This window comes from Heterocephalus glaber, unplaced genomic scaffold (assembly GCF_053883595.1).
Source record: "Heterocephalus glaber isolate CG9 unplaced genomic scaffold, H.glaber_assembly_v1.0 deba00000818, whole genome shotgun sequence".
Classification (NCBI taxonomy): Eukaryota; Metazoa; Chordata; class Mammalia; order Rodentia; family Bathyergidae; genus Heterocephalus; species Heterocephalus glaber.
In genome coordinates, this window is record NW_028258164.1 from 13,038,503 (window position 1) to 13,066,073 (window position 27,571).

The following is a 27,571-nucleotide window of genomic DNA, read 5'->3' on the forward strand; positions in this document are numbered from 1 at the left end:
GCATTGCAGAGGAGAAATAGTTCATGGCAGGCAGAAGGCAGCAAAAACATCCAAACAGCATGCAGCAAACAAGTGACAACCAATGACTCTTTCTGTCTCTCATATCTTATCTAAGCTATTTACCGTTAATCCTAGCACTATCCAGGCACTCACACCCTTAATCCTAGGATTGCATCCTTGATCCCAGCACTGCACACCCTATATAGAGCCACCTCTGAAAAGCCCCACCTATGACTGCATGACACTTTGGGGGAACATTTAGATGTAAGCCATAAAAGTTTGCAAATAGAATAGCTACCCCTGATTTTTTTCTGGGTTCCTACTGCATGGAGTATTATTTTCCATCTTTTAACTTTCAGTCTATGAATTTCTTTTCTTTCTTTTTTTTTTTTTTTTTTTTTTTTTTTTTTACCAGGAATCTAACTCAGGACCTTGTGCTTGTGAGGCAGGCGATGGTATGAATTTCTTTTTGAGTTAAATGGGTTTCTTGTATGCAGCATATTGTTGGATCTTGTTTCTTGATCCTTTCTGCCAATCTGTTTCTTTTGATTGGAGAATTGAGACCATTCACATTGATGGTTATAACTGATAAGCTTTGACATCCTTGTAATATTTTTTACACTGTCATGCTATTTATTTATTTCTGGTACTAGGGATTGAACACAGGACCTTGCACTTGCCAGGCAGCCACAGCACCACTGAGCTAAATCTCTGGCCCCCATCCTGGTCATATTATTTTCCTGTGGTTGGCTCCTTTTCTTTCCCTTCTGTTAATTGCTTACCTTGCCTGGTAGATTCATTTTATTGAGATTATTGGAATTAGTGTCTTCATTGTCTCTTTCTAGAATATGCTTCAGAACTTTTTGGAGTGCTGGTTTGGTGGTCATGAATTTCTTCAGTTGTTCTTTATCATGGAAGTATCTTATTTCTCCATCAATTTGGAAAGATAATTTTGCATGGCACAACAATCTGGATTGAAGGTTATTTTCTTTCAGAGCTTGAAATACTTCACTCCAAGTACTCCTTGATTTAGTGGTTTGTGTTGAAATATCTGCTGTGATTCTGATGGGTTTTCCTTTATAGGTGATTTGTTTCTTTTCTGTAACACCTTTTAATATTCTGTTCTCAGTCAGGTGTGGTGGCACATGCCTGTAATCCCAGATCTTAGGAGGCTGAGGCAGGAGGATTGCCATGAGTTCAAGGCCAGCCTGGGATATATAGCAAGACCCTGTCTCAAAAAACAAACCAATAAACAAAAAACCACAAACATACAAAAAATACTAAACAACAACAACAACAACAAAAAAGCCACATTCTGTTCTTGTGTTGAATTTCTGAATTTTTTTTTTGGTACTGAAGATCAAACTTGGGACCTTTTGCCTATGAGGCAGGCAGCAGAACCACTGAGCTAAATCCCTGGCCCTGGAATCTTGATTATCATATATGCATTGGTGTAGTTTTTTTCTGATCATGGCTAATTGGGGATCTATATGCATCACTTATCTATAGGTCAAATTCTTTTTCCATGGTTGGGAAGTTTTCTGCTCTTACTTCTGTGACAGGTATTTTATGTCCTTTGTGTTGTCTTCTGATTTTTTCATTGATTCCAGCTAACCTTATTCTTTTTTGCATTGTCTAGCCACCGTTAGATTGATTTTTCAAGGCTGTTTGCTATTTTTAAGGAGTCTTTCATTTGATGACCACTAATGACAGCCCTATCTTCTATTTTTTGTTTGTTTGTTTCGGTATGGGGATTGAACTCATGACTTTGCACTTGCAAGGTGGGCACAGCACCACTGAGCTAAATCCCCGGCCCAAGCCCTGTCTTCTAGATCTGATATTCTTCTGTCTTCACATTGGTTGATTTTGCTGTGTATACTTTCAATAGAATTTTTTTCAATAGAATTTTTAATCTTTTAGATATCTGTTTGTATCTGTTTTATGGCATCCAGTTTTTTCCTGTGTTGGGCATACATATAGTTTCCCTAAGCTCCTCTATTTTAAAAAAAAATCTGTATCTACTCTAGATTTGTTGATCTTTTCCTTCATTGTGGTCATCATCTCTTTAGCTACCTGTGTGATTACTTCTGATTTGTTTTCATCTAGGTATTTATTCATCTGTTTTGTTGCTTTTGCTGCTACCATTTCATAAGATTTGGGTGGGTGGCTTTTTTTTTTTTTTTTGGTACCAGGGATCGAACTCGGGTCCTTGCACTTGCGCAGCAGGTGGCCAAACCACTGAGCTAAATCCCCAGCCCAGCTTTTGATTTCTTCAACCTCAATGCACTCTGGGCTTGCTTTGGGTGAATTGGGTGTTTTAGATTGCACTTGCTTCTGTGTTTAATTTTCTATTTTTATTTTTGCTTGTTTTTGGTATTGAGGATTTAAGTTGCTTAAAGTAGGTAGTTTTATTACTAGTATCAAGACCACTCTAGGTAGTGACTACTTTTCAGAGCTGTCTTGTAGGTGTAGCTGGCTTTTGGGCTTTGAGTCTGTCTCAGGATGCTCCCTCTTCTGTTTCTTAGGGATGAGAGGTTGCAGCCTGTTTGGCCCAGCACCCAGGTCTTTTGTACTAGGCTATAGTATTGTCTGTTGCCCCCAGACAATCCAGGTATTGACATACAAGAAGGGTCAACTGATCACAATGGCTATGTCACCTTGGGTAACTTAGTACAATCAACAATAACTATAGCATCTAACACAAACTAGAAAATGGCAAACTGGTTTTTTTGTTTTGGTACCGGGGATCGAACTCAGGTCCTTGCACTTGCGCAGCAGGTGGCGAAACCACTGAGCTAAATCCCCTGCCAGAAACTGACTTTTTTTTTTTCTTTGTTACGGGGGATCGAACTCCAGTCTTTGAGCTTGCAGGGCAGGCAGCGGAACCACTGAGCTAAATCCCCGGACCCAAATGGCAAACTGTTATAATCAATACTTTGTCACCTTTAACCCTAGGTAGAAGATTTATAGTTGTATTACAAAATATAAGAGAAATCAGAAAATTATATATAGTAAATATCCCTTTGATAGAATAATTTACCCCTCTTCACCATAAAGGAGTATTCAGCCATAGTAAGATATAGTTATTGAATTATAAAAGTGGTACAGGTGTGAGAGTATGAAGGAAAAAGAGCACAAGAGGGCTGAGGATTTAGCTCAGTGGTTCCAGCACCTGCCTTGCAAGCGCAAGGTTCCGAGTTCAATCCCCCATACCAAAAAACAAACAAACAAAAAGGAGCACAAGAAATTCAGTATGAATTAAAAAAAGCAGTGATAGATGTGAAGAATGTGGTAAGATTGATGTAGGAGGTCCAGTTAAAGAATAAATAGAAAAGAAACAAATCACCTATAAAGGAAAGCCCATCAGAATAAGTCAAGGAGAGCTTGGGGTGAAGCATTTCAAGCCCTAAAGGAAAACAACTTCCAACCCAGACTGATGTACCCTGAAAAGCTAACCTTCAAAATTGATGGAGAAATAAGATACTTCCATGACAAAGAACACCTGAAGAAATTTATAACCACCAAACCAGCACTCCAAAGTGTTCTGAAGGATATTCTAGAAAGAGATGATAAGGATTACAACTCCATGAACCCCAAGAGAATGAATCCACCAGGCAAGGCAAGAAATTAAACAGAAAAGGAAAGAGGGAAGCCCAATAGCAGGAAAATAACAAGACAGAGATAAGACAATACGTATCAATTATAACCATACATTTTAATGGTCTCAATTCACCCATCAAAAGAAACAAACAGACTGGCAGAATGGATTAAGAAACAATATCTCACAATATGCTGCATACAAGAAACACATTTAACTGAAAAACAAATTAATAGACTGAAAGTCAAGAGATGGAAAACACTACTCCATGCAACAGGAAACTGGAAAAAAGCAGGGGTAGCTATTCTATTTGCAGACAAAGTGGATTTCAAGCCAAGACCAATTAAGAGAGACAAAGGTCACTACATCCTGGTAAAGGGAACAATCCAAGAGGAAGATATAACAATCCTAAATATATATGCACCAGATAGCAGTGCATCCAACTATACAAAACCAATATTAACAGACATGAAAAATCACATAAGCACTACTACAGTTATAATGGGGGAACTCAATACCCCACTGTCACATATACACAGATCAACCAGACAAAAAATCAACAATGAAATATTAGAATTGAAGCAAACTTTTGAACAAATGGACTTAGTAGATGTCTACAGAGTGTTCCCCCCCCAACATCAGAATACACATTCTTCTCAGCTGCACATGCGACTTTCTCCAAAATAGACCACATACTAGCTCATAGAACATGCTTAAGTGAATGCAAAGGAAATGAAATAATCCCATGCATAGTATCAGACCATTGTGCAATGAAATTGGGAATCAAGAGCAAAAGAAACCACAGGAATTTCATAAAGACATGGAAATTAAATAACACCCTCCTGAACAACCAATGAGTCACAGATGAAATTAAAGAAGAAATCAGACAATTTCTACAATTAAATTATAATGACAATACAAGATACTGGAACTTATGGGGCGCAATGAAAGCAGTCCTATGAGGGAAATTTATAGCAGTGAATTCCCATTTCAGGAAAACAGAGCAGGCTCAAACAACCTAATGTTGAACCTTGAGCTTCTACAAAAAGAAGAACAAGTCAAACCCAAAGCTCGTATGAGGAAGGAAATTATAAAAATCGAGCAGAAATTAATGCAGTAGAGACTAAGAAAACAATACAAAGAATCAATGCATCAAAGAGTCGGTTCTTTGAAAGGTTAAATAAAATTGACAAACCCATAGGCAATCTTATCAAAAAAATGAAAGAAAATACCCAAATCCTTCCATTTAGAAATGAAAAGGGTGCAATCACAACAGATCCTGCAGAGATCAGAAGATCATCAATATCTATTTCGAGAACCTGTATTCTAATAAAATGGAAAATACAGAAGAAATGGACAGATTCCTAGATACATATGAATTACCAAAACTGAATCAAGAAGATATAGAAATTCTAAATAAACCAATATAAGCCAATGAAATTGAATATGTAATTAAAAAACTACCAACAAAGAAAAGCCCTGGCCCTGATGGATTCACTGCTGAATTCTACGAGAAGTTTAGAGAAGACCTAATGCCGTGACTGTGACTACTCAAACTCTTCAAACTCTTTAATGAAATTGAAAGGGAAGCAATATTCCCAAATTTATTCTTGGAAGCAAGCATTACCTTGATTCCAAAACCAGAGAAGGATCCAACCAAAAGGATCCTTCCAACCAAAAAGGCCAATTTCCCTAATGAATACAAAAATCCTCAATAAGATACTAGCAAACAGAATGCAGCAAATCATCAAGAAGTTCATACACCATAACCAAGTTGGATTCATCCCAGGGGTTCAGGGATGGTTTCACATACACAAATAAATGTAATACACTACATTAACAGAACCAAGGAAAAAAACTATATGATTCTCTCAATAGATGCAGAAAAAGCACGTGACAAGGTCCAACACCTTACAGAAAATTGGTATAGATGGTCTTTATCTCAATCTGATAAAAGCCTTCTATGACAAACCAACAGCCAACATCATACAAAATAGACAAAAACTGAAAGCTTTCATTCCAAAATCAGGAATAAAACAAGGATGTCCACTGTCACCACTCTTGTTCAAAATCGTGCTGGAAAGAGTAGCCAGAGCAATTAGACAAGAGAAAGAAATAAAAGGAATAGGATAGGAAGGGAAGAAGTTAAATTATCATTATGTGGGGATGACATGATACTCTACATAGAAGACCCCAAAAACTCCACCAAAAGACTTAAATTTGATAAACAAATTCAGTGGCATAGCTGAATACAAAGTCAACACTCAAAAGTCAGTACCCTTCCTGTACACAAATAACAGACTCACAGAGAGAATCCCTTTCACAATAGCATCCAAAAAAATGAAATACTTAGGAACCAATCTAATGAAGGAAGTAAAAGACCTCCACACTGAAAACTATAGTACTCTAAAAAAAGGAGATTGAAGAGGATATCAGAAAATGGAAAGATATCCCTTGTTCTTGGATAGAAAGAACCAATATAGTGAAAATGGCCATATTTCCAAAATTGTTATACAGATTCAATGCAATTCCAATCAAAATTCCAATAGAATATCTCATAGAATTAGAAAAAACAATCCTAAAATTCATTTGGAACCAGAAGAGACCTAGAATAGCAAAGGCAATTCTGGGCAACAAAGGCAAATCTGGGGGTATCACAATCCCTGACTTTAACAAAGCTATAGTAATAAAAACAGCATGGTACTGGCAATAGAACAGACCTGAGGATCAACGGAAAAGACTAGAGGATGCAGAAACAATTCTAGACATATTCAACCACCTTATCTTTGACAAAGGAGCCAAAACTTCACTGGACGAAAGATAGCCTTTTTAATGAATGGTGCTGGAAGAACTGACTTTTCACATGCTGAAGATAAAAACCAGACCCATATCTTTCACCATGCCCTAACCTAAAATTGAAATGGATCAAAGATCTAAATATTAAAACAGAAACACTAAATCTGCTGGAAGAGAGAATAGGTAGAAGGCTTGAGGATATAGGAGCAGGCAAAGACTTCATGAACAAAACCCAGACCACATGGAACCTCATCTTATTAAAAAGCTTTTTCACAGCAAGAGAAACCATCAACAAAGTGAAGAGACAACCCACAGAGTGGGGAAAAAATTGTACCAGATTTTCAGATAAAGGACTATTATCTAGAATAAAGAACTCAAAAAAATTAGACTCCCCCCAAAATGGGCATCTGAAATAAAAAGACACTTTTCAGATAAAGAATTAGAAACAGCAAATAAATATATGAAAAAATGTTCAACATCACTGGTCATTTGAGAGATGCAAATTAAAACAACGCTGAGATTCCACCTCCTGAAAGAATGGCTGCTATCAAGAAATCAACCAAGGGCCAGGGATTTAGCTCAGTGGTTCCGCCGCCTGCCTCACAAGCCAAGGACCTGAGTTCGATTCCCAGTACCAAAAAAGAAAGAAATCAACCAATAACAAATGCTGGAGGGGCTGTAAGGAGAAAGGAACCCTTCTCGAAGGTTGCTGGGAGTGTAGACTTTTGCAGCCACTGTGGAAATCAGTGTGGATTTTTGTCAAGAAACTAAAACTAGAGATTCCATTTAACCCAGCTATTCCTCCTCTTATCTTCCTAAAAGAATTAAAAGTATCATACCACACTGGTATATGCACACCCATGTATATAGCAGCACAGTTTGTGATAGCTAAATCTTGGAAACAGCCCAAATGTCCATGAACTGATGAGTGGATAAAGAAGATATGCTTTTTTTGTACAATGGAGTACTATTCTGCCATAAAGAAGGATGAGCTCCAGACATTTATAGCTAAATGGATGGACCTTGAGACCATACTCTTAAGTGAAATAAATCAGACTCACATTTAAACACTGCATTGTTTCTCTGGTGTGAGAAACTGAGTGTGGAAATAAGTACTGAGATGTATAATGGATGTTGGGAAATGGGAAGAACGTGCTCAAATGAGAAGGGGAACAAGGGAGGAGGGAGGAAGGAAGGAAGGGACAAGAAAAAAGTGAAAACAGAAAAAATGGAAACAAAGCTTTTGTACATAAGGAGGGGAGGGGCCTTGAGGGGGAAATGGGATAAAATAAAAAAAAATTTTAAAGAGTAAATGGAAATTAGTAATATTAGATAACAGTAATAGAGACAATCACACAGGAGAGGCTTAAATAATAGGGAATGGAGATGAAACTAAAGGAAAAGAAAGAAAAAATATTAAAGGAATTAGTAGAAAGAGAGAAAGAAAAGAAGGGGGCACGAGAGAGTAAAAAGTATTAATGTTCAAACATATAATTCGAAGTAAATTTAAATTGGGTGGACAAGTAACCAGGTGGTTAAACTCCAACCTCCACCCAAAGCAAACAACAATAAAAGTGAAAAATAAAAAAATATACCAATAATGGAGGGAAAAAAGTTGCTATATATTTCCAGATGAATGTTTCATTCCCAGGTCAATAGTCTTTAATCTTACAAGTCACATTCCTCTCCGACTTTTTTTTTTTTGGTACAAGGGATGGAACTCAGGACTTTGTGCAAGACAGGAAGTGGCACCACTGAGCTAAATCCCACGCCTCGCCTTTCTTTATAGTGTGTGAATTTGTATGGAAGTCATTCAATTCAAAGGAGCCTCTCTCCATAGTCCCATGTATGGCAGCTGTTCGAGCTGGGTAACCGGACCAGGGAAGGTGTGGAGCCTTGTTTTTGAGCCTCCTGTTGATTCCTTCTCTTTTTTTTTTTCCTGGTACCAGGGACTGAACTCAGAACCTTGTGCTTGCAGGGCAGGCACAGTGCCACTGAACTAAATTCCCAGCCCTCTTGATTCCTTGTTGCTGGTTACCTGATGGATTTTCCAGTGTCTGTGGGACAGGCTTCTGGTATATGGAGGCTCCTGTGGGCTCTCAGACTCATCAGTCCTGTGGATGCTCAGGGGCAAGACAAATTGCCCAGAACTAACCTGGGCCGATTTCTACAAGCCCAGTGAGGGTGCAGAGCACTAGGTGGTGTCTCGCAGGTGTCCAGAGTACCAGGCAGAATAGGAATTAGTCCATGCTGCTTAATCAGAGGATGGGCCTACTATGTTAGCCAGGGACTGTGTCTGGAGCTCTGACTGAACGCAAGGTGGAGACTCCGCTGTGCCCAGGGTGCGTGAACACCTTGTGTAAACTTTGGTTGTCCAGGGACTGGTGTTAGGTGTTAGACTGAGACTCTGGTGGGTCCAGGATTGGAGGTCAGTGAGAGCTCAGTGTAGGCTCAAGGACCCTGCAGTGCTGAGTATGGACTCAAACTGGACCAGTCTTAGCTCTGTGTGCCAAATCAATGTTCCAGCTTGCTTGGGATAAACTGTAGGCTAACAATGACTCAGGATTCAATATTGAAGACTCCAACACAGGAAATGGTTGCCCACTTATCTGCTCAGTATCTGAGAATGAACAGGAAGGTCTGGGGAGGGAGCAGCTCCCTGATCACTCCCCCTTGGTGTGTTCTGGTGAAAACTACTGCCAGGCTGCAATATCCTGTTTGGAAAGGGGATAGTGATCCAAGGAGCCATATACCCCAAGTCTATCCTGTGTGGCTCAACTCTGTCACACTACTTAGATCCTACCAGCTAGTTGGGAACTTCTTGGAATGGCAGTTCCTGTGTTGGGTGAGGGCTGAGGCCCTGTGTGCAGCCTTGTCTGACTGCTTTGCCTCTTTTAAATTCCTATGTGTATGTTTTGTTTGAGCTACAAGTCTCTTCTTTCAAATTGATTTTTTGCCTCAGGACATAGGTCCCATTCTTCCAATTACCTGTTTTCACTTGATCTTTTAGTCTCTCAGATAGGACTCTTCCTGTTTAGTCATGTTACTACCCTAGGCAAATGTATTTAAGAACTGACCTAAGTTCTTGAAAATGCAGAGGCTTAGCTAAATAATGCTGCATCTACAATGGTGGAATTCTAGACTTTTTTTTTTTTTGAGACAAGGTCTATGTAGTACAGACTGGCCTTGAACTTGTGGCAATCTTCCTGTCTCAGCCTCCCAAGTGCTGGGACTACAGGTGGGCACCACACCCAGTTTAGATAATTTAAATTACTCCAGAAGGAGGGCCAGGGATTTAGCTCAGTGGTTCTGCCACCTGCCTCGAAAGCAGAAGGTCCCAAGTTCCGTCCTGAGTTCGATCCTCAGTTCCAAAAAAAAAAAAAAAAAATTACTACAGAAGGAAATAACATGTAAATGGATAATCATTTTGATAAATGAGATGAACATTTATTTTTAGTTATACAGAGAAACTTCCCCCAAGAAACAGATGCTGTCTCACCATTTGAGAAAAATGAAAATCCACTCTGAGAGAGAAAAGACTGAAGATTTTAAGACAAATTTAAACAGCAAGGCCGAGCAGTGGCAAAACTGGCAGGTGTATGGGGAGAAAGGTTCTAGTATGTCACATTTTTTCGGGCCATGGTTTCCTAATTTAATGAAGGGACTGTCATACGCTTTGGTGGCATAGAAACTCTCTAGCAGATCAGTGTAAAATGCTTCTTTAGGTTCAATCCCCAGCAACATACACACACACTCTTACTCCTAACATGACTTGCAGTCTGTCTTTGTCTTGCCAAGGTTACCTGTAATTTTTGTTAAAAGCCATCAGGTCCTGCTGATTACACATCTGGCCAGAGTGCCTGTAGCCTGTATTCTATGGATTTACTTATTTTTGGTTTTTTAAGACAGGGTCTCCTTACATGGTTCAGGCTGGCCTTGAATTCACTATGGGCAATCTTCCCACCTTAGCCTCCCCAGAGCTAGGATTACAGGCATGTGCCACCATGTCTGGCTGCATTCTGTGAATTCTTTACCCTGTCTTAAGTAGAGCCAACTGAGCAGCTGGGTCCCCCTAACAGCTGTCACCCCCTGACTGTGTGGCTTGACTTGGAGATTGGAGAGGCTTCTCCCTGGCATGGACAGTGAGGTGGGTGTTGAGAGCCCCCATGTAGGTAAAGCTCCTTCCACACTCTCCGCAGGAGAAAGGCCTCTCCCCACTGTGCTGCTGCAGATGGGCCGTCAGACTCCTCTTCTGGAGGAAGCCTTTGCCACACTCGGGACACTGGAAGGGCTTCTCCCCGTTGTGTGTATACAGGTGGACCTTCAGGCTACCCCGGATGCAGTAGCTCTTGTCACACTCTGGACACTGGAAGGGCTTTTCGCCGCTGTGGACCCGAGAGTGTTCTGTAAGCCGGTACTGGTGGGTGAAGCTTTTGCCGCACTTATTGCAGGAGAAGGGCTTTTTGCTACTGTGCTGGAATAGGTGGCTCTTCAGATTCCCCTTGAGCCGGAAACTCCTGTCACACTGGGGACATTGGTAGGGCTTCTCCCCACTGTGGACCCGCAGGTGCTCAGTGAGCTGCGACTGCTGAGCGTAGGACTTGCCGCAATCGCCACACTCAAAAGGCTTTTCGCCCCTCTGTGTGTGCTGGTGGGACTTCATGGAGGCCTTCCAGGAGAAGCTCTTATTGCACTCAGGACACCAGAAGGGCCGTGCCTTGCTGTGAAGCCACGTGTGCTCCAGGAGATGCCAGTGGCCCCGGAAACTCTGGCCACACGTGGTGCAGAAGGGCTTTTCCGCAGCATGGATCTTGAGGTGTTGTGTGGGCCTAGAATGCCAAGGAAAGGTTTTTGTGCACTGGGTACAGGGGAACTCCTTCTGCCAGGTGTGGACGCCAGCATGGCATGCCAGCTTGGAGGACCGGGTGAACCTCTTGCCGCAGTCCCTACAGAAGGGCTTCTCCTCCCTGTGCAGGCACTGGTGAGGCCTCATGGCATTCCTCCAGAAGCAGCTCTGGGCACACTCCAGGCACTGGAAGGGCTGCTTCCCCCTGTCCTGGGATTGGTGGGCTATGAGCCTTCTCTGTAGGCGGAAACTCTTGTAACACTCAGGACATGGAAAGGGCTTCTCTCCTGTGTGACCCCTGACATGCTCTGTGAGCTTGGTCTTGTAGATGAATTTCCGCCCACAGTCGTCACAATCAAATTGCTTTTCCCCACTGTGCATCCTTTGGTGGGTCTTTAGGGCAGCCTTCCTGGTAAAGTACCTGCCACACTCTGAGCAGCAGAAGGGCTTTTTCCCACTGTGCTGGCAAAGGTGCTCGGTGAGCTTGCACTGCTGGGCAAAACCCTTGCCACACTCCCCACAGCAAAACAGCTTCTGCCTGCTGTGCAGATGCAGGTGCTTCCTCAAATTGGCCTTGTACTGGAAGGCCTTGCCATAGTTGGGGCAGGGGAAGGGCTGCTGCCCTGTGTGGACAGCCTGGTGAGTGGCCAGGCTGCACCTCAGGTAGTAGCTCTGCCTGAACTCACTACACTGGAATGGCTTCTTCCTTTGAGGGAACATCGGGGTCCGCCTGTGTTCTGACTGCCCTCTGGGTTTACTTGTGCACTTTGCACATTTCCGGGGCTGGTTCTTGGAGTGGCTCTTTCTGTGCTTTACTAAGATGCTCTTCATCTGGAAGGCTTCCCTACAGACAAAGCAGGAGTAGGATCTGGGCTCTGGATGAATTTCCAAGTGGCCTGCAGCACTCATAGGCTTACACCACGGGTTTTTCTTGTCCTGATTAAGTGCTGAAGTGTGAAGTTTTTTATTTATGATCTCTGTTTCCTGGAGTCGTGGAGACTGAAAGTTGGCTCTCTGATCTGATAAACCCTCTGGTTCCTTCCCAAATAAGTTAGCACACAAGTCCTGATTGTGAAGACCATTTAAATGGCATTCTTCTCCTTTTGTCCTGAGAGTTCCTTGGGCATCTGGAAAAGAAAAAAAAATCAGTCATAAGCGATATGTCTACTGCATAGTGGGGTTCAAGGACTATCTTACCTCTCATCTCAGTGACTTTGTGAACTTGCCTCCTGCAGGTAATTTATGCTTAACTTTTATATTCTTTTCACCTTATGTTAAAAAATGGCTTCACATGAAAAAATTAGGAAAAAATGCATTTTGTGAACATACAGAAAACCCTCTGTGGGTAAGCAGAAGTTGGAGACAATAAAAATGAGCCACTCTGAGAGTCTGACTGTACTATTATACCATTTCCTCAAACCTGTGAAATAAACAGCATAATTTAAGTAGGGAGGCTTACAGTCATATTCCTGTCTCCTTGATTCCATAGATGTCAAGAAAAATTCTCCAAAAAAAAAGCTAACATTTGATCCCCAGTACCAAAAAAAAAAATGCTAACAAAAAATATCTTCTTAGAAATGTCAAGTGGCCGGGTGTGGTGGCGCATGCCTGTAATCCCAGCACTCAGGAGGCAGAGGCAGGAGGATTGCTGTGAGTTCGAGGCCAGTGAGGGCTATGTGGTGAGTTTAAGTCCAGCCTGAACTATATAGCAAGACCCTGTCCCCCCCCCCAAAAAAGAAGAAAGAAATGTTAAAGTGGCAGTGTACTAAATCCACAAAAAGCACCACATATTACTTTCTTTTCCAAAAAACTATGTATTATAAGAAAGATACTTATATAAGCACAACCACTGCTGTTTCCAAAGTAAAAGCCACCCAGGATGGCAGAGAACAGGGCTGTTACATTATTCCTCCCCATGGATCTGGAAAGGAAAATTGCAGATGTTCACTTAAGTCAGTGCATTTCCCAACTGCTTCTCCTTCCTGTTCTGCTGAAGTGGGTAATGGAGCTCTCCTTTCTTGTTTTTAACTTTTTAACCTGAAGGAAGCCTGGGTCTTGTCCCAAGAGAAGGGCTCTCCTGATGCTCTGAGGTCATCTTATGAGAACACAGGTAATCTTCTAACAGATCAGCTACTTAGTGAGACAAAAACACACCTGTCTCTGCAAATCCTACTCCTCATCACTGGAGTTTAATCTTCCTAAAAACATGCTTTTACTGTTTACCCCAGGCAGAGGAGCAGTTTGATTATTGGGTGAGTACCACCTAGCACAAAGGGAATGACTATTTTTAGGGATAACTACCTTAGTTGTTAACTCTTTGGTATTCAAGAAACTTTTCAAGCTCCTCACTTTCAACAGGATTAAGTCAAAATTTTCACCTTGGCCTTCCAGCTCAGATATCTAATGCTACCTTCTATTTCCCTTCCCATTTCCCACCATATTCCTGAGCAAGCATAGGCAGGTTAGTGTCTTCTTTGTTTTCTAAATGTAATGGATTTGTTCCCACCTTCGTGCCTTAGCTCCTGTAAGGCTCTGGTCAATTCTTCTTTCCTTAAACAAATCTGCCCATTCTTTGCTATTTAAATCCTAATTCCTAGGCAACCCATTCAGGACCCCTCCTGTATCTGAGGAGCTATTCCTATTCCCCAATAAATTTCTTTTTTTTTTTTTTTTTTTGGTACAGGGGATCAAACTCAGGACCTTGTGCTTGTGAGGCAGGCAGTGGAACAAGTGAGCTAAATCTCCAGTGCTAAATGTTCCTACTCTTAAAAAAAAAAATCCTAATTCCTTTTGCAGTCCTCCTGGGATACTGTTCTCTCCTCTGTCCTTTCTCTTCCAAATCCCTATAGCCATTTTAACTACAGCCACTTATTTTATCAATTCACATGGTGTTCTATTTTATAGTCGACCAAGTCCAAAGTTCAATATAATTGACTAATTTAAGTCTTGCGGTAGTAAGACAGTAAACATCTAGAGTATAGGGATTGTTGCATCTATATTTAGGTAGCTTCCCCCCTAGCCTAAGTAACACTAACATAGCCGTATGATTATGGCAGCCACTCAATGCTGTCTAACGCAGTGATGGTGAACCTTTTAGAGACGAGTGCCCAACCTGCAGCCTAAAACCCACTTATCACAAAGTGCCAACACTGCAATTAAACCTGAATACTGAGGTTTTAGTTTAGAAAAAAAACCTCATACATTAACATCTTTTGTTTTAAAAGAAAAACACATGTGCCCCAGGTTCGCCACCACTGTTCTAATAGGTGGTGGCAATGAAATTAAATCCTTGGGAATCCTATCCTCTTGATAAAGCTTAGGCACATTCCCCAGGTTCTAATTCCTCTCTTCTTAGTAGATTCCTTGGTTCTCAGGGACTTAGCAAAGCATTAACATACTAAAAAAGTGCTGGATCTGCTGGACATGGTAGAATATACCTGTAATCTCAGCACTCAGGAGGCTGAAGGAGGAGGATTGCTGTGAGTTCCAGGCCAGCCTGGGTAACACAGTGAGTTCAAGGCCAGCCTGAACTACAAAGTGAAACCGTCTCAAAAAGCCAAAACAGACAAAAAACAGTGTTGTATGTGGTTGGTGACACAGGCCCCAAATCCCAGCACTCAGGAGCCTGAGGCAAGAGGATCCTGAGTTCAAGGCTAGCATGGGGTATGTAGCAAGACAGTCTCAAAAAAGCCCTAAAAACAAAAATAAAAAACCCACATACACAAAAGAAAAGATATATCTATATCTTCCTTCTTAATAAAAATATAGTCTCATGTTTGCTACCTATTTAAGTAAGAAAAACAAACATTCTCTATCCAAACAATGTTTCTTATTGTCCAAGTCCAGCCAACTATTAGGGAAGAAAGATCCAGGAAACAAGGCTAGGGAAATTCAGTGATTCATCTTACCAAAACATGACTTACCAGTATTAAAGTTGAACAGCTCATCAGCGGAAGGGCTTACTGTCATTCCTGCTCTGTTCAAGCCTCCCTCACCTCTGATTAATAACATTTTCCCTTGTTCCATCAAGGTGATCAGGTGTGGCTTGGAAGAAGAGCAGCCTGTGAAGAGTCCACATAGGCTCGGTTTGAGTTTACTGAATTGACTTAAAATCATTTTCACAGCTGACTTTGCATTAGTTTCTCCCTCTATGTAGAATTCTCTCTTCCCTATTTTACATGGTTGACTCATCATTCCTATCTCAGAATGTTCTAAACCTTCAAACAGGGAATGAATCTCCCAGGGCAGACTGAGATCATTTACTCAGTTGATCCAGTAGACATGGTTTTCATGATACAAGCATGAGGTACAGTGGGTTGGAGAAGCAGCAAGGCAGAATTTCCCCAAATTCCTCTTTAAGCGAGTCCTTTTGTATCCCCTTGGAGACAGGTACCTAAGTGTCCCATCCACTGCTCTCTTTTCTTTCTCTACCCAAGCCTCCTTTCTTCCTTTCGTATCCACACTGTGCACTGTGTTGAGTTCTAGCTTATCCTAACTAAAGAACTGTGTCTCCTCCTAAGAGCCATAGTTAAGGCAGAAAATTCTGACAACAGAAGCAGGGACTGATAGGGAAATAAAAGAGCACACTTAGATTACTTAGATTTCTAACTGGGAGAAATGGAAGAGGGCTTGGGAGGGAGATAATGAATTCAGAGTATTAACATACTGAAGGCACAGATAAAACTAGGTAAAACAGAATGAAATCCACAGGACCTTGTAGGAAGGAAAAGAAATATCATGAGTTGAAATTGGGCACAGTGTCATTGTCAACTAGCTCATAACAGGGAGAGGAATCTTTTTTTTTTTTTTTTTTTTTTTTTGGTACCAGTGATTAAACTCAGGACCTTGGGCTTGGGAGGCAGGCGCTGCACCACTGAGCTAATCCCCCAGCCCAGGGAGAGGAATCTTACTAGCATTAGATTGGTTCCCAAGAAAGCAATTCATTAGAAGCCCATCTTACCCAGGAAATCAAGAGCCTCATAATTGGCTTTCATCACTTGTGCATAGATTTCCTTCTGCCACATCTCCAAGATCTCCCACTCTTGCTCCAAAAAATATAAGGCCACATCATCAAATGTAATGGTTACCTAGAATCACAGATAAGTAGTGCATAATACATTTTCACTTTATGGCTACTGTGTATTTCATTTTTTTAAAAGTTTTTTGAGACAGGGTCTATGTAGTCCAGGCCGGTCTTGAACTATGTAGCACAGGCTGGCTTCAAACGCCTGGTAATCCTCCTGCCTCAACCTCTTGAGTGCTGGGATTACAGGTATGTGCCACCATGCCTGGCTATGGCTACTTTGTCTTGCTTCATTTATAATTATTAAAAGGCAGGAAGAAAACATATTAGCTATTTGTGGATGGTGCTATATAATGAACAATGAAGGAGTTACATATGTGAATGAACAACAGGCCCCTAAGGACACAGTGCATCTAAAGGGGATCTTGTTCTTATCAGCAACCAATAGTTGCTATGCAAGACTAGGTCCACGGTTGCTGGATGTGTCAATCTTTTCAAACTTTTTTGTATTTTGAAATAATTATAGATTCACAGGAAGTTGCAAAGGTAGTACAGGTAGGTTCTGGTGTACCCATCACCACGTTCCCCCCAAAAGTCACACTGTGCATTATTAAACCTAGGAAATTAGCATTGCTACATTGTTATTAATTTTTCACTTTTTATAGCTGTATGGTGTGCCATAGTATAGACATACTAGATTAACCATTCACCTACTGAAGAATATTTCCAGTGTTTGTGTATCACACACACACCCAAAAGCTGGCATAAACAACTATGTAGAAGATTACGAGTGGGCACACACTTTCATTTTTCTGGGATGACAACCCAGAAACTGTAACAACTGTGTTGTGCAGGCGGTATATGTTTAATTTTTTCTGTTTTGTAGTGCAGCTGGGCATCAAACTCAGGGCTTTGAACATGCGAGACAAACATTCTACCACTGATCTACATCTCTTGCCCTATGTTTGTTTGCTTTTGGTTTTTTTTTTTTTTTTTGGTACCGGGATCGAACTCAGGACCTTGTGCTTTCGAAGCAGGTACGGCGCCACTGAGCTAAATCCCAGCCCCTTAAACTATTTTTGTAAGTGGCCTAAACCATTTTCCATCATCAATGGTTGAAAGATTTACTTTCTCAGCATCCTCAAAAGCAGCTGGTAATGTAACTAATTTAATTTTAATTGTCGTAATTGTGTCTTATTTGCAGGTTTCCTTCCCCCAGCTTCTCATCCGCGCATCCACAAGTGCTTCTCAGAGCCCGCCTGGCAACAGCTAAGTCTGCGACAGCCTCACGGCGACACTGGAGCCCAGCGAGAGTCCCTCGAGGTGAGGGACTACAGGCAGAGACCCTCCACTGCTCCAGCCCAGCCTGCACCCCGGTTCATTTCCAGAACTGGATGTGCTCCAAGCCCGCGTTTCTTCCGCCTGGCTCGAAGCTCAAGCCCTGAGCCCTGAGCCCCGAGCCCGAGTACATCAGGCTCCAACCGCCTCGCTCCCGGCGTGGGACTCGCTCCGGCCGTGACAGGGCTCAGCGCGGCAGAACCAACGTCCACTGGCGGCCCCCTTACCGAAGCTGGCTCGGCCATCACGGCCTCGCGGGAAGCGGCGTAGTCTCCCGCTACCGCAACCCTAGGCCAAGCGCCCGGGGACCCCAAAGCAGCACCGCCCTGGCGTGGGGCATGCTGGGACACGGCGGCCCGGGCTACGGTGGCCTCTTGGGCCCACAAACACCCCGTACGGACTGGAGGAGCGCGCTCCGCCTAAGTCCGCAGCCAAGGAGAAGCCACGAAGCTTGACTGATGGAGCCTCCAATTTAGGATCTCCAAGTAAAGGAAACAAGAAAAAGCTGAAGATAAGGTGGAAATGGAGACAGGAGACAGGAACCCGGAGATACCCACGACTCAGAGACCCAGACAGAGACGTAGGGAGCGTTAGTGGGAGCATCATCCTCCCCGGTTCCTCCCGAGACGACCCTGAGCCTAGGACCCGGCTGCAAGGGTCCATTTGCGGGGCGGTCCCCGGAATCAAGATATTAGAGCAGACCAGGATAAAAAGGCCGAGAAAGGGCCACCACCCGCCCCGAGTTTCCTGTGGTGGTCTAGGGGGTCCACCTGCCACAACGCTGGAGGCTGTGCCACTCAGCCTTGTCTCAGCTAGGAAGTGGGTAATTTGGCCACAAGTCCCGTCCTTCGCCATTGAGGTGCTTCTGGTGATCCAGATGCCGGCCGATCGCCCTCCCTTGGCCAGAGAATGCCTTCGGCCAGGGAGGTACAGCCACTCAGACCCAGGGGGCTGCTGCAAATGACAGGTGGAGCCAAGGGCTACAGGCAGGACACCTGCAGCATCTACAGGGAGACAGAGGGACAAAGATGTGGTTAAAGAGAACGAGGGGATAAAACAAGATAAAAATAGGGAGGTAGGTGGAGAGACACAAGAAAGGGTTAACACAGAGACAGAAAAAGGAGAGAGGGAGAAAATGATGGGTAACCGAAGAGAGTCAACCTCAGATTCTATCCTGACAATAAATAAGGTGCCAAGCTAAAGTAACATAAAGGAAAAGTGTCCCTATGATACTTGGGGGAGGGTACACATGACAGAAATAAAATATCGTAGTCCCTGCATAGGTATGATAAGCATATGCATCTATCTATGTTTGTTATAGAACAATGAAATGCAGTTATGTCATTACAATTCTTATTGTTTAAATTATCAGTCAAGGGCCGGGGATTTAGCTCAGTGGTTCTGGCGCCTGCCTTGCAAGCGCAAGGTCCTGAGTTTGATCCCTGGTACCAAAATAAATAAATAAAAATTTAAAAAAATAAATTATCAGTCAATAAAGTTACTTTTTCTTTTGGTGTATAGTTCTGTGAATTTTACCAAATGCATGGACATATGCAATAATCATGATCACGCCACAGAAGGGTCGATAGCCCCAAAACTCCCTTAGCTGCCCCTTTATAGTCACACACACTCCTGCTCCTGCCAAGGATCCATCTGCTCTTCATCCCTATAGTTTTCTCTTTTTGAAAACGACACACGAATAGAATCATTGTGAACCTTTTATGACATTTTTTTGGTACCGGGGATCGAATTCAGGATCTCACGCCTGCCAGGCAAGGGCTGTGCCACTGAACTAAACCCCCGGCTATAACTGGCTTCTTAAAAGTAGAGTGCTTAGCTGGGAACAGTGGTACATGTCTGTAATCGCAGCACTCTGGGAGGCTGAGGCAGGAAGATCTCAAGTTTGAGCCCAGCCTGGGTAAAACTGTGCCTCAAATATAAAAAATTTAAAAAATGGCTGTGGATGCAGTCCAGTGTGAAGGCTCTGGGTTCAAGTCCCTGTACCAAATAAAAGTACTTTTCATTTACACTGTTGTGAATGAATAGTTTAACCATTATGATTTAACTAATATTATTTCACAGTATGGAGGTATGAAGTGTATTTATGCAATTAAAAGATATTTGTATATTTTTTCAATTTCTGGCAATTCTGAATAGGGCTGGTATAAATATTTGTGTATGGCTTTTTGTGTGAATATAAATCTTCATTTCAGGGCCAGGGATTTCCTCAGTGGCACTGTGCCTGCCTTACAAGCGCAAGGTCCTGAGTTTGATCCCCAGTACCAAAAAAAAAAATCTTCCTTTCTTTAGGGTGAATACCTGATGAGTGGGACTGCTAAGTCATGTGGTAAAGTCATGTGGTAAAGTCATGTGGTAAGTGCATGTACAAGGACATGGCTAACTTTTTTCCCTCTGGTCCTGGTGATCAAACCCAAGGCTCCTCAAATGCTAGGCAAGCACTCTACCACTGAGCTACATACCCAGCCCTGTTGCAAATCACGTTTTGTTTTTGGAGACAGGGTCTTGCTATGTAGTTCAGACTGGCCTCAAACTCACTATGTAGCACAGGCTGGCCTCAAACTTGTGGTGATCCTCCTGCCTCAGCCTCCTGAGTGCTGGGATTACAGATGTACACCACCATGCCCAGCCAAATCATTTTAAAAAGTGGCTATGTATTATGACTATGTGAGCACTCTAGTTGCTCCATGTCCTTGCCAAGCACTTGGTATTGTCAGTAGTTTTCATTTTTAGACATTTTAATGTAATTTTCATTTACATTTCCCTAAGGGCTAACAATGTTGAATTTTTGTAATGTGCTAAATTGCCATCCTTTGATGAAGTGTTTTTGTCTCTTAATTTTTTCTTTTTGAGACAGGGTCTCACTATGTAGTTAGGTCAGGCTGGCCTTGAACTCACTATGTAGCCCAGGCTGGCCTGGAACTCTCGGTGATCCTCCTGCCTGAGCCTCGAAAGTGCTGGGATTACAGGTGTGCACCACCTGGCCTGGCTTCTTTCTCTCTCTCTCCTTCTCTCTCTCTCACCAGGAATCTATGGTTTGTCTCTTTTAAAAACTGTGTTATTTTCTTACTGTTGGGTTTTGAGAGTTCTTAATATATTCTAGACAGAAGTCCTTTGTAGGATTTGCAAATACTTTTTCAAGTCAGTAGCTTGTGTTTTGTCTTCTCCTTCCCTTTCCTTCTCCCTTCCCTTCCCTCCCCTTCTTCCCCTTCTCCCTCTCCCTCTCCTTCTTCCTCCTCCTCTTCTCTCTCTCTCTCTCCCTCTCCCTTGCCCCCTCCCCTCCCCTCCCCTCCCCTCCTCTCCCTCCTTCCTCCCTCCTGGCATTGCCAGGGTCTATGTCTTCACCCCTTTTAGTTTTTCCCTTTTTTTGGTACTGGGGATCGAACTCGGGACCTTGTGCTTGCGAGGCAGGCAGTGGCACCACTGAGCTAAGTCCCCAGCCCAGCTTTTCTTATTTTGAGAAAAGGTCTCACCAAGTCACTAAATTGTAGAGGCTGGGTTTACATTTGCAGTCCTTCTGTCTCACGCTCCCAAACTGCTGGGATTACAGGTATGTGTCATTAAGTCCAGCCTTGTTTTCATTCTCCCAGTATTTTTTGCAGCTAGTTAATTTTGGTGAAGTGCAAGTATAATTTATTTCCTTTTTGGATTATGCTTTTGGTATCATATCTAAGAACTCTGCCTAAACTCTGGCCATGAGTTGTTTGTATTGTTTTAGTTTCATAGTTTTATGTTTTAAATGTACATCTATGGTCTAGATATATATTTTATTTAATGTACTTTATGTACATTTTATTTAATTTTGAGTAAAATGTGTGAGGTTTAGATTGAGGTGGGGTTTTTTGTTTGTTTTTGTTTTTGCTTATGGAGGTCCGATAGGTGAAATAAAATTTACTGAAAATATTATCCTTTCTTCATTGAATTGCTTTTATAGTTTTGCAGAAAACCAATTGTGCAAATTTCTGTGGGTGTATTTTTTGACTCTTATTTTATTTCATTGACTTACGTGTTTGTCCCTTTACCAAGATGACACTGTCTTGATTATTCAATCTGTATAGGGCTGTTGAGAGTGAATATCTCTTGCCTGTCTCTTAGAGGAAAGCATTTAGGCTCTCACTATTGAGCATGATGTTAAGTGTAGGTTCTTGAAGATGCTTTTTATCAAGCTAGGGTAATTTCCTTCTACATAAAAGTTTTCTAACTTTTTGTTGTTGAGTGGACATTTGTCAAACAGTTTTTCTAAATTCATGAATAAACCCAGATTTATGGAGCCAGGGATGGTGTTGCATGCCTGTAATCCCAACATTTGGAGGGTGGAGGCAGGCGGATCACTGAGAGTTTGAGGCCAGCCTGGGCTACATACTGAGCTCAAGGTGAGCCTGGACTACATGGTGAGACCCTGCTGGGGATGTAGCTCAGTTGTGGAGCACTTGCCTGGCATGCACAGAGCCCTGGATTCAATCTCCAGCACCTCAAAAAAAAAAAAAAAAAGACACTGAAATCCTGTCTCAAAAAGATAAAACATAACATTGCCAGTAAAATATACCAGAACCTATGGGACACAATGAAAGCAGTCCTAAGAGGGAAGCTTATTGCAATCAGTGCTCACATTAGAAAACTAGAGTGAGCTCAAATAAATAACCTAATGATGACCCTCAAGATACTTGAAAAACAACAACAATCCATACCCAACCAAATTTAAGATAGGAAATCATAAAGATCAGAGTGGAAAGTAATGAAATTGAGACTACAAAAAAATACAAAGAATAAATAAAGAAAGTTGGGCGTGGTGGTAACACCGGTAAACCCAGCATTTAGGAGGCTGAGGCAGGAAGATTGCTGTGAGTTCGAGGCCAGCCTGGGCTACATGGTGGCAGAAAACTTCCCAATAGGGAAAAAGAATTTGACATACAGATAAGTGAGGCATATTGAACTCCAATTAGTCATGATCAAAAAAAATATACACCAAAGGATATAATAGTCAAGATTCCAGAAATTCAAAGCAAGAACAAAATAGTAAAAGCTGTTAGAGGGCTGGGGATTTAGCTCAGTGGTGCCGCCACCTGCCTAGCAAGCACAAGATCCTCAGTTCAATCCCAGGTACCAAAAAAAAAAAGCTATTAGAGAAAAAAACAAATCTCCTATAAATAAAAGCCAATCAGAGTCACAGCAGACTTCTCCACACAAATCCTCAGTCAAGGAGAGCTTGAAGTGAAGTCTTTCAAGCACTAAAGGAAAACAATCTCCAGTCCATATTGTCTTTTTTGGGGGGGGTACTGGGGATTGAACTCGGGTCCTTGAGCTTGCGCAGCAGGCAGCGAAACCACTGAGCTAAATCCCCAGCCCTCCAATCCATATTGATGTACCGTGCAAAACTATCTTTCAAAATTGATGGGGAAATAAGATACTTCCATGACAAAGAACACCTGAAGAAATTCATGACCACCAAACCAGCACTCCAAAATGTACTGAAGGACATATTAGAAAAATAAAATGAGAACTAAAATTAGAAATTTCATTTGACCCCACTATTCCCCTTCTAGGTATCAGTCCCAAAATAGCTAAAGACATCATACCACAGTAATACATGCATACCTATGTTTACAGCAGTATAATTCATAATAGTTAAATCCTGGAAGCAGCCTTCATGTCCATGAACAGACAAATGGATAGAGAAAATGTGGTGTCTATACATAATGGACTAGTATTTGGTTATAAAGAAGGATAAATTCAAGACATTTGTAGGAAAATGGATGCACCTGGAAAATATAATGTCAAGTGAAATAAATGAGACACACAAGCTTAAATAATGTATGGTTTCTGTCATTTGAGTCCTGCAAAGTACAAATAAACTGCAAAATAATCAGGAAATCAAGGATAAGGAGGTGGGAAGGGGAAGGAGATGTAAAAAGATTTAGGATGCATCATGTACATGTACCAAATACCCACAATGAATGTAAACATTATATGTGGCAAACATAAACTAAAAACAAAATAATAAAAATGGGGTGGGGGAAAGATGTGGAGGGGAAGGGGAATAAAAAGCATCAGGATATGTTAAGTTCATGCACCTACTCCCTAAGATGAAGATAAACTTCATGTACTACAAACATGTACTAATAAAAAAGTTTATTTAGTGGTAGAAAACTAAAATCTAAATGTATAAATGATTTATGAGCAACCCATATAGTAAAATAGCATGTCAACATTAAATTCATATTTTAGAAGAATATTTAATGATATGGATTGTATTAAAGTATATGAAATAATAAAGTATGTTGCAAAACAGTATTTATGGTTCCAACTCTCTTTTAAAAATGCCATATAGGGCCGGGAATTTGGCTCAGTGGTTTCACCTCCTGCTGTACAAGCGCAAGGACCGGAGTTTGATCCCCGATACCAAAAAATAATAATAATAAATAAAGAAATAAAGAATGCCATATAGAAAACAGAAGCCTGCAAAGATAGGAACCAAAAATGCTGAGTGACTTCAAATAGTTAAAACACATTGACAGATATGAATATTATGACTGTGTTATCTAAATGACTTGCTAGGTAGTTCAGGCTGGCCTTGAACTCACTATGTAGCCCAGACTGACCTCAAACTTGTAGTGATCCTCTTGCCTCAGCCTCCTGAATGCTGGGATTACAGGCGTGCACCATAATGCCCAGCCTAAACAGCTTTAGAAAGAATGTTATAGCCCTGCTAAGTCTACACAGTTTATAAGTATAAATCCTACCACAGGATAAAATAAAAAATATTAGATATAATACTGTAATTACTACAAAATTATTTGGTGCAATTCTATTCATAACAGTAAATAAAATTTTATAAAAGAATGTTTATAATCCCAGCACTCAGGAGTTAAGAGTTGTGAGGTCGAGATTTTAAAACCAGCCTAGGAAATATAGCAAGATCAAGTCTCAAAAAACAAAGAAAAGCAGAATATGTTGACTTGCTATCTTAAAAAAATTTGAGAGAAAAGCCTTACGTGCAACATATACATGATCCATCATCCTTGAGACACGACTTGATTAAAAAAGATGAGTAAAATGAGGAGAGTATGAAGAAAAAGAAGGAGAAAGTTTAGGTTAAAGGTAAGGCAAACCAAACCAAACCCAAACAAAACAAAACAAAACAAAACAAAAAAAACCCAACAAGCCCAAAACAAAAGTAAGGCACACCAATCACATTTGTTCTCTCCAAACAGCAGGACTTACAAGATTCTGTTTAATAAAACAGATCTTCATAGTTTGGGATCCATGAAAGTTCATGCTTTTTAAAGCTATAGAAATAACTGGTATAGACTGACAACCATTTTTAATAGTGAAAAAGAAAGAATTTTTAAGATTTCCCAAAGCTATTGATTTTACTTGTTGAGGTATTTTAGGAAACATTTCTAAAAACTTTTTCCTGATTTATAGTGTACTATGCACAAAAAAGTTTGCATTATTAAAGTTGCTGCTATAATATCTGATATATTACATATTTGGAATGAAGAATCAAATATTTGATCACAGAGGAGATTACAGATAAATTTAACTGTGTTTCCACTTTCCTTACTTAATGAAAGATTCCAGGACTTCACATAAATAATAAATCTGACACTAAAAAATATTTATGGACTATAAAACCAATAAAGAGGCTAGCTGTGGATAGCCCACACTTGTAATCACAGCACTTGGGTGGCTGAGGCCGGAGGACTGCCTTGAGTTGGCGGACAGCCTGAGCCACATATTGAGTTCAAGGCCAGCCTGAACTACATAGCAAGACCCTGTCTCAAAATTAGAAAAAGAGAAATGAAATGCTCATTGTCCATGGAATAAATGTGATAAAGGTTATGAGTGCATGCATACTATAGTTGGTCTTCAGTTTCTGTTTTACATTCAGGAAACAATTATAGCTTAAATTGGTATAATAGAAAATTACACACTCTAAACAGAAACATTGTAGACTACTTCCACAATTTTTCTTCAGTTAATAACAAACTATAAATAAAAGATTTTGAAATTGTCTTGTTACGTACATTTGCAAGATATTTAAACAAAATAGTTATAACAGCTTCTAAAGTCTGACAGGATAAAGGGTTTACATTTGTAATTTCCAGCACACATCACTAGTGTAGCAATATTTACTGCAACCAAAGTTGTTTACAGAGAAAGCATGCCTTGCAATCTTGCTGAATAAATGCAATTATTTTTTCAATGATTCCTCCTAAAAAGATCTTCCTTTTTAGCCGATCTTCCTGCTATGATCTTTTACTCTAGGGAGGATGCTAAAATTGGTATGGATGAAAGAAAAGCTAAGCCTAATCTCAGTGTTCCAGAAATCTCAGAAAGAAATACACGGAGATACAGATTCCGGATAAAATAATAAAATTTCTACTTGCTGCAAGCAGGCGGTACTACCAGAAACGGATCTGGTCAATACTGGTGTGCCCCTTTGTTCAGCTTTTCCCTTTTTATACCCTTTTTAGCCATTATCTCATCCCTAGTGGTCTTTGATGTGTAAATACAATTCCAGTTCCTATTTACAAGTCACAGACACAAGATAGGCACATATACATTGTAAATTCACCCAGCCATTGCAACTTTGTTAGATTAATGAAGTTACTGGTTAAAGAGTCAGATTACCTTCACCTTAAACAAGGAGAGTTACAGGAAAAGCAAATCTTAAAGGAATACGTTACTTATTTTGCTTCTACAACTACCTTAATATTCAATCTACTAAATTATCTAAAACTTTTCCCTATCACCAGGAGTCTGGATGAGATAAAAGGGTCAGAAAGATGTTATTAAACTCCCCTTGCTACTTTTGCTATCTTGTGCGAGCCACGTTGTTTCTCCTCTGCGATGCCTGTTTGCCATCCCGGCCTTGGAGCCAGCCGATTACGACTGAAATCTCTATGAACTAGTTTTCCTTCATGTTAAGTGCCTATTCTGCCTAGAGGGGAAGAAGACAGTTGAGCTTAGGGACAGGTGCAGAACTAGTTATGAGTCAGAGATCTTTTCAGTAGCCATCTCCTCTTTGCTTGGCAATTATCTGATGGATATGGAGGCTGCCCATTCTTCTACATACCGTAAAAGGTATCTGTAAATCAAACCAAACCCTTATTGATTTATATACCGGGAATTGGCTAACTGCCCTCCAAAGACTTGCTTTTATGGAACTAGGTTTTGAATTTATGCCAGAAGACGGAAATGGAGGGAACTGTAGGAGAGGGCCTATCCATGAAAGGACCTTAATAAACATTGCTGGTTAGTGGAGTTAGCATCTTGTTCACACAGACAGCAGAGCATAGAGGACAGAACTCAGTCCCAAGCCTCAATGGTGTGAGGGAGGACCTTGGACAAATAACAGAACAGCTTTTCTGTTTGCAAATGAAGATTATAAACCTCCTTCCTCACGCCACGGCTCCCAAGCAGCAGAAGGCTTCTGGGTAGGCGTGCCACAGCTCCAAGCCCAGAGGAGGTGAGCCTCGCTGGCGCCAGGAACACAGACCCACCCTACACACACACACACACACACACACACACACACACACACACACACACACACACACACACACAGTCAAAATGAGAAGACAGGTAAACAAGCCACAGAACCAGACATCCAGATCACCTAGAGCAACCCCAAAGGGAACCGAGATGGAACACTCTGATACTCAACCACCTGGACTCTCTGAACTGGCAACAAAAGAGGATTTGGAAAAAAATGAAATCAGAAATAATTTCTCACAGAACAGCAAAGTTGACTTGAGCCTTAATGTAGTTAGGAATATAGTTAAAAATACATTTTTCTTAAGCTTTTTTTTCCAGAACAACATTAGAGTAGAAACTACTATATTTAGTAAGTCATCATCTTGTTTGTTTCTCCTTAGGCATTTCATTTGTTACTATGTGGGAATAGGCTAAACAAAACTGACCTGGAGGGTTTAATATCAGTGGGAAA

The 27,571-nt window shown here is 41.2% G+C and overlaps 1 protein-coding gene across 1 annotated transcript; it reads right to left on the reverse strand.

The window, feature by feature from the left end:
• Positions 1-371: 371 nt before the first annotated feature.
• On the reverse strand, positions 372-19,016 carry Znf425 (zinc finger protein 425). The gene is made up of 4 exons (XM_004860463.4): positions 17,829-19,016; positions 16,201-16,327; positions 15,164-15,301; positions 372-12,367 (listed from the first exon to the last, which is right to left on the reverse strand). Exons 1-4 carry the CDS (start codon positions 17,844-17,846, stop codon positions 10,467-10,469), a joined length of 2,184 nt encoding a protein of 727 aa, XP_004860520.1. The 5' UTR covers positions 17,847-19,016; the 3' UTR covers positions 372-10,466.
• Between the last annotated feature and the right edge of the window lie 8,555 nt (positions 19,017-27,571).

What these genes read in the sequence shown, in the direction of transcription:
- Znf425 (XM_004860463.4), bottom strand. An exon ending in TGAGGCTCTTGATTTCCTGG is followed by an intron (nt 15,302 to 16,200) that starts GTAAGATGGGCT and finishes GACTCTTCACAG; the next exon opens with GCTGCTCTTCTTCCAAGCCA. An exon ending in GCTGTTCAACTTTAATACTG is followed by an intron (nt 12,368 to 15,163) that starts GTAAGTCATGTT and finishes TTTCTTTTCCAG; the next exon opens with ATGCCCAAGGAACTCTCAGG.